General features: G+C 62.0%; 1 protein-coding gene across 1 annotated transcript in view; it reads right to left on the reverse strand.

Annotated features, from left to right (window-relative positions):
- Nucleotides 1-10: 10 nt before the first annotated feature.
- CMIP (c-Maf inducing protein) overlaps nt 11-7,620 on the reverse strand; it is a gene marked incomplete at its 5' end in the record, with an annotated part of 93,865 nt that continues 86,255 nt past the window's right edge. Inside the window, 6 exon segments of the mRNA XM_014589381.1 lie at nt 11-143; nt 2,862-2,932; nt 4,278-4,383; nt 5,470-5,616; nt 6,596-6,643; nt 7,336-7,476. Of these exon segments, the coding sequence (XP_014444867.1) occupies nt 90-143; nt 2,862-2,932; nt 4,278-4,383; nt 5,470-5,616; nt 6,596-6,643; nt 7,336-7,476 (567 nt within the window).

Raw genomic sequence — 7,620 nt, forward strand, 5'->3', positions numbered from 1 at the left:
TCAGATCTCCCAGCCGGGGCCCGGTGGCCCCAGCCGTCTGCCCTACAGCTACTGGTGCACGGTTGGTCACAGCTGCTGAGCCGGGAGCCTCACCAGGCCTCTGTGTAGCGGACGTCCACCTCCTTCAAATTGGGAAGCTTGGCCTGTAGGGTGACAAGAGGGTCCTTGTCATACGTGCATTGTGCCCTCTGCAACCTGGCAGTGCCTGGCTCTGCCCACATGGGGCTGGGGGTCCCCACCATCCCCACCCTCTGTGCTCCTGGGGCTCCCAGGGGCCTGGGCGACCTGAGGCAGAACACAGAAGCGGGTGTGGCATGCCGGACTCCAGAGAAAGCAGGCAGTGGAGCAAGAGGCCAGGCGGCCTTGGACCGGATCACTGGCTTTGCCGGTAGCAGGACCAGATTCTGAACTCAGCCTTGCCGCGTGCGGCTGGTGACCTTGGGCAGGCCTGGCCTCTCGGAGCCGTAGAGTCCTCAGGAGGGGTGAACCCAAGTCCCGCCCTGGCTAAAGGCGCACGGTGGCCCAGGCGCTGTGCGTACGCTGCAGGAGGGGCTGCTCTCAGTTCCCTGCTCCAGACGCTCTTGGCGTCAGGAAGCAGCGGGCCGATGGCAGGGCTCACGACAAGATGTGGACGCTGGGCGGGCTCAGGGTGCCCCATGTGGCCTCTGCTGTCTCAGCTAGCCCCGTGTTCTGTCCCTACCACAGACGTTCTTCCATGCCTCTCTCTCTTATGAACTGCTTTTTCCTGGATGAGCCTTGGCTGGACAGGGAAGTAGCTGCCTACCTGGCCCCTGCCTCCCTCCTCCCTTCCCGACACACATGTGCACACACATGCTCCCTCATGTCTGCTCTGTGTGCCACAGCCTTCCGTGGCTGTCCCCTGCCCGGGCAGTGTGGCGAGACGTTCAGGCCAGCCTTGCAAAGTCGGGAGGTGCACGGCAGGACCCAGATTTCTGTGTGGTCTTGAAGAAACAGAATGATCTGGCCGGGTGGGGCAGGGCACCGTATGGCTCTGTGGGCCTGGTGCTGAGCAAAGGCCACCTCCTCCGATGGGAGGAGTCCCTGGTCTGCCCATGTCCCCTGAACACGGAGGGAGGTCAGACGCCACATCGTCACGGTGGAGCTGCAGGTGGGCTCCTCCTCAGCTGGCCTAGCCCACTCCTGCATCTGCGCCCTCTGGCCTGGTCTCGGCAGTGTTTGGGTTTCTGGTACTTGGAATTCAGATGCCCAAAGCAGCACATCTCAGACCTCAGAAGGGCCGCCGGGGTGGGTTAAAACGCATGGTCGGGGCCAGCAGGCAGGTACAGTGGTCACACTGCTGGACTCCCACGCAGTCTACTATGGTCTGAGTCCTGGATCCGGTGGCTTAAAACTCGCGGGTATGTGTGGGTGCCCAAGATCCCAAGGGGAGAATGGAGAAGGGACTGCGGGACTGCCACTGCCCGCCCCCCACCCCCGGGGGAGGTGATTTCTCACTTTCCCTCTGTTTCTCTGGTGAGCGTACACACCCTACAGCTAAAACCTTTCTAAAAAAATAAAAATGTGTGGTCAGACTCGAGCCTGGATTCCACATTCCCAGTGAGTCCCAGGGGGCCGAAGGGCTGCAGAGACTACACTTTGAGGTCCCGGTAGGCACCCTGCCTGGCGAAGCCCTCACCTCTTCTTGCCCCTCCCACCTCCTCTAGGGCCCTCTGCCAACCCTCCCTCCTCACTGGCCCCACTCAATCCTATACCTGTCTCAGGGTTCCCTTCCCCTGGCAGGCCTAGCAGGCATCCCTGAAGCATCTGGAGGCTGGACCAGAGAGCAAACTGCAGCTGTAGAGGCCCAGCTGGGCAGGAGTGGGGACTGGTGGGGCCATGCCTGGGTGGGCCTCGACCCAGGGTAGCGGAGGGTTCCCGCTAAGAGGCTTCTAGGGCATGGAGTTCCTCCAGCCTTCTGGCCCCGCCCTTCCTTCTCTGGTGGCCTTGCCTGTTCCTGGAGCAGCTGGTACAGGCCTGACAGCTGGCGTGGCACCAGGTGCCAGAAGTGTCAGGGGCCGGGTCCCTCTGCCCTCCAGAAATGCCCTTTGCTTTTCTTTTGTTTTAAAGAGATTTCTGTTATAGGGCACATATGCTGACCGGAGAGACAGGAAGTGAGAAATCACCCCTGGGGGGATGGCCACGCAGTCCCTTCTCTTTCACTCTCCTCTCAGGATCTTGGGCACGCACACACACTGACCCAATGTTAAGTTTCAGGCCACCAGGTCCAGGACTCAAACCATAATCGACTACGTGGGAGTCCAGCGAGGTGACCATTATGCCATCTGCTGGTCCCTACTTCTTTTAAATATGCAGATGAAATGTCCCACTCCCGCCACCAGAGCCTCTCGGCCCCAGTTTTGCCGCCGTGCCAGCCTCACAGGCTCTGGTTCAGGCCTCAGCTGCAAGGGCACCCGCCAGGAACTGCTCCCCCTGCTTCTTCTCTTGTCCCTGCCTCTGTACCAGCCGGAATCAGCCCTGATGCACAATCACAGCTACTGTGGATGCCTTCCTGCGGCCGGTCCACCAGGGAGGCCGTCGGACCTGGCTCGGCCTGCTTCCTCACCTCCCAGCTACACCTGCAGCAGTCTGTTCCCACCCACCTTGGCTGCCTCAGGACCTGTGTGTGTGCCCTTCCCCGGTACACCCTGGCTTCTCATGGCTTTGGGTCTCAGCCTCTTCTTCAAAGCCACCGTCCCCGATCGCCGCATGCCAAGGAGCTCCTTAACCTGGCAGCTCCTCCCGCACGCTTTGGAGCAAGCTTCGTTCCGTGCATGGCCCTGCTGGCAGTGGTGAGGGCGAGGACTCGTGTCTAGGTGAGGCCGCAGGGGTGGGGGACCTACCTTGAGATCTTCGTAGGTGTCAGCTGAGAGCTTGGTACTGTTCATGTTTAAACTGCACAGACTCTTCATGGCTGTTCGGACAGACGGACAGACAGGCAGACAGTCACGAGGGGCAGGTGCAGCATGGGTGGTGAGGCTTATGCCGCCTGCAGATGCGGGGCGGGGTCGCCGCCTGCAGATGCGGGGCGGGGTCCCACACAGCCAGCTGGCCCGCTAGACACCGTCACCCACTGTGGTCGGCCCTGGTCTGACAGGCTCTGTCCCCTTCCCCTCTTGTTCCTCCGTTGTGTCCCTGCACTGCCTGGACAAGATGTCCCAGAGCTCGCCTGTCACACCTCAGGCTGCCCAGACTGGCTCTCCCGGGAGCCCCGACTCAGTCTGGGCTTCCCAGAGTCAGCCACGAACTGGGGTCTGTGTCAGTCACAGGGGCTTGTTAAAGACACCGACACCTCGGTGGGACCAGCAGTTAGCGTAGTGGCTATGTCGCTGGACTCCCACGTAGTCGACCGCAGTTCACGTCCCGGACCCGGTGACTTAAAACTCACGCCAGGCGCGTGTGCGTGCGTGCCCAAGATCCCGAGAAGAGAATGGGGGAGGAGGGACTGCGGCGTGGCCATCCCCCTGGGGGGTGATTTCTCGCTTTCTGTCTCTCTGGCGATCACACGTGCCCTATAGCGAAAACCTCTCAAAAGAAAAGCGACACTGACACCGTTTCCCAGGCCCAGCCGTCTGCTCTGTCCCTGAGAGACAGCTGCGAGACGGACTGCGAGGAGGAGCCCTGCCATCCTCCCCCCGCCGCAGCCAAGCCTGAATCTGCCAGGGACCCAGCGGGAGTCAAGGCATCTCTTATGCACCTCTTCCCTGACCCTGTGTCCCCTCCCAGGAAGCCGCCTCTGGGTCTTCCCAGCCCAGCCACGGGGCCTCTCGGCTGAACCACTGGGTCTGATGATGACCTGCGGGGTGGTCACCCCAGATCCCAGACTTGCCCCCTCACCCCCCGTCATAAACGAGGCCACAGTTCAGCAGGCTCAAGCTGGGGCACAGGGACCAGCCTCTCTGGGGTCCCCAAGTACTCTGTGCTCCTCTGACCATGGCAGTGCTTCTCCACCGTGAGGGAGCGTGGGGCTCACCCGGAGCTGGTAAGGACCCGAGCACCGCCTTCCTGACCAGTACCCAGGGATGCCACAGTACCGAGTCCCGCTTCCTCCCTGGGCACGGCCTGTCAGTGGACTGTGGCAGCGGGAGGGCAGGGGCTGACCCCATGCAGGTTCCTCGTTCCCTAGGACACGGACTGCATAGGGTAGCAGTCTTGTCCCCAGCACCTAAGACGGTCCCTGCTCACTCGCTGTCCTGCATCTCGGCCCCAGACAGCCGGCCCGAGCAGGGCTCCGTGGGTGAGGCACGGTGGGTACTCACAGCTGAGGGCCAGCAGGCCAGCATCGGTGACCGGGGTCTCGCACAGGTTCAGCACCTGGAGCATGGTGAGGTGTTCCGACAGGAGCCGCAGGCCGGCGTCTCCAAACTGTGGACACAGACGCACTCAGCTCTCTGGGCTGACCCGGAAATGACAGCCTGGGGCCCAGCAGGGGAAGGCAGCGGGGGCAGAACTGGATTGGGGTCCTCCTCCACAGAGTCCAGGGCCCTCCTAGACCCCACTTCAACTCCAGCGGCACGAGGGCTCCAGGAGCCAGTTCTGCCGTCTGCCAAGAGAGCTCTGTACCCTAAGAGGCTCTTGGGTGGCCAGGCGGGGCCAAGGCAGACCGCTGGGGGTGCCCCCAGTTTTTGTTCCCATGTCCCATGAGGAGGGGGTGAAGACCACACAACTGAGCCGGGCAGGGCGTGGGACACACAGCCGGAGCTGAGGCTGGGCTCTAGGGTACTGGCCTTTCTGTGGTTTCCCCACTGCAGCCAGGGCCCCACCAGCCCTGTATGCTGGACGCTGGCGGAACAGGCTCCAGCCTCAGCTGTCAGATTCAAGCCATGCCGGCACATCCTGGTCTGGGCTCCCATAATTTCCAGCCAGGGACCGGGTACTGGGCTTCCTGTTCTGCCTGAGGGGGGTGGGTGCTGAGCTCAAGGAGGGGTCCATGGCAGCTGGGTGGCTGGGCCCCTGGGCCCTACAAATGGGGGTGCAGGGTGGGGAGAGAATGCGGGGCAGGGGCAGATGAGGGTGGAGAGAGGCAAGAGGGACAGAGAGGAGAGTATAGGGAGGGTGCAGGGAGAGGGAAGATGTTGCAAAGGGAAGGTTAAAGGCACAGGGAGGAGAGTATAGGGGTGGGGGTACAGGAGACAGGAAGGAGGGTGCAAGGGAAGGGTGTGTGGGACAAGGAGGGGGTGAAGGGGGAAGGTAAGGAGGTAGGGAAGTGTGGGGGACGAGAAGATATGGGAGGCAGGGAGAAGGGGGCAGGGGAAGGTTCAGGGGACAGGAGTAGGGTATGGGGACAGGGACACGGAGGAGGGGAGGGTGCAGGGGAAGGGTGTTGGGAACAGGGAAGAGGTGGCAAGGTAGGGTATGGGAACAGGGAGGAGGGGAGGCTGCAGGGGAAGGGTGTCAGGAACAGGGAACAGTGTGGGCAGGGAGGGCAGAGGGGGTGGGCGCGGGCCAGACCTGAGTGGACCACAGGTTGAGCTGCTTGAGAGAAGGCAGTTTGATGAGGTGCTCAGCGCAGGCACTGGTTACGTTGGTGAAGGCCAAACTGAGGTTCTCCAGGTTTCCAAAGGAGCCCGAGCTCAGCAGACGAGCCAGGTCGGCGTCCTGCGGGCAGACAGTCCTGGGCTACAGGCCCTGGCTCTCCCGCGCCTACCCGTCTCCCTCTGCCCCAAGGAGCTGCTCCTGGGAGCTGAAGCCCTGCAGACTCCTGGGCTGGGCCTAGGGGGTGCCAGGGAGGGAGAGGAAGCTCCCTCCCTGCTGGGCGGGGGAAGGCCTTCAGTGCAGGGGTTCATGTGCGGAGTCACCTACAGCATGCCAGGAGGCCACACCCACCCACTGCACTCTCCTGGGCAGAGCCGTGCCCACTGCCCACATGCGAACGCTGAGGCTGCACTTGGCGCTACTTGAAGAGACCTGTGAGTGTCCGAGCACTGGGCATTAGGCTCTTGGGGCAGGGCCCTTCTCCTTCCTTCCTTGAGTTTAAGCTGCCACTGGGCTGCACTGAATTAAGCCTGACTGAGCCGCCCTTGCAGCTAAGCATGGCTGTGTACTAACACTGGGCAGTGGGATTTATGTGGACAGTCAAGTGGAACCTTCTAGGAAGATTCTTAGAGGGGAGAGGGACATGTTCTCCTTTGCTGCTGCCTCCTTACTGCTAACTGGAATGGAGACAAGATGGCTGGAGCTGGAGCAGCCTTCCTGGTGCACAAGGCGGATGCCATGTGTCAAGGACAGGGAGGCAGCTGGGCAGAGGAAGACATGCAGTGGGATGGTAAGCGGCACAGACCTCCCAGGGTTATTATGAGGTGACGAGAACCAGCAGTATACCTTATGGCAACGCAGGTGCTCAGTCTGAATTAGCCATCGCTACCACTGGCCTTCACAGCTGGTAACATGACAGGCCACTGGTAATCTATTGTAATGTGCTTTGTCCCTCAGGTTTTGTGTCTCTTCCTGCAACCCAGTAACCTCTTGGAAAAGCTGGCTTGCCTAGGACTAGGGTCCTCCCCGTGCCCCACCCTCCCGACCTTGGCAGTAGACACCATCCGCCAGCCTTCCCCCGCGGCAGACCCACACCACTCACTGTGGACTTGGAGGGCAGTGTTAGCCTGGTGGGCCCGCCTTTCCTTTGCTGCAACGGAAACCAGAGGTTAGCCCGCCTTGCCCGTGCCACGTGGCGACCGCCACCACAGAGCTGTCACCATGCTCTTGGTGGCAGGAGGCACCACGGTTGTTTTGGTCTTGGGGCAGACAAGGTCTGAGCATGGGGGTTTATTAAAGAGGCGACCCAAGAGACACCAGTGGTGGTGGTGGGGGTGTTAGCAATCCGGCTATCTCTGGGCTCTGGGGAACAGCGAGAAGCCCTGTCTCCAGCGTACCCCGCCCGTGGCCAAGGGGCTGGGGCATTTGCACACCCTCTTTCGGAGTCATTGGAGAGGCCTGCTCCAGGCGCTTGGGGCTACTTCTGTCCTGTTGTGCACACGTGTGTGTGCGTTTGTGCATGTGGACGGGGGGCAAAGAGGTGTGGTCCTGGCCATTTCAGGTCAGGCCTTGTGCTGAAATGGAGCGCCTAAGGGAAGCGGGAATGCAGAGGGGCACTGACGGTGAGACAGGACCCGGGCCTGCAAGAGCTGTGTGACCGGGCTGGTTGCTCTACCTCTCTGTGCCTGTCTGAGCTGCTGGGAAGTGGCAGGTGATAATCCCAACCTCTGTGGGCTCGGAGGAGGATCCAAGGAGACGGAGGCGCACGTAGGCGTGAGCGCCCGTGCCTTTCTCCCCCCCCGCCCGGTCCTCGCGCCAGCTGCCTGGCCCGGCTGGACTCACCAGCTCCTTCAGCTCCCGCTGCCGGTCACACAGCTGCTCATACATGCGCTTGCCCACGTCCGTGCTCTCCAGCGTGGAGATGATCTGCAGCTGGGTGTCGTTGTTGTCGGTGATGTTGTACTCCAGCATCAGGCACAGGATCTGCCGGCCCACGGCGGTGCGTTACGGCTGGCGCCACCGGGCTCCGTGCCCATGAAGGCGGCGGGGGGCGGGCGAAACCCTGGGCCACAGCAGCAGCCTCCCTAGCTGTGCAAGGCTGGCAGGCCCAGGCCGACCCTCTTCACG

This window comes from Tupaia chinensis, unplaced genomic scaffold, assembly GCF_000334495.1.
Source record: "Tupaia chinensis unplaced genomic scaffold, TupChi_1.0 Scaffold000355_1, whole genome shotgun sequence".
In the NCBI taxonomy this organism is placed as follows: domain Eukaryota; kingdom Metazoa; phylum Chordata; class Mammalia; order Scandentia; family Tupaiidae; genus Tupaia; species Tupaia belangeri.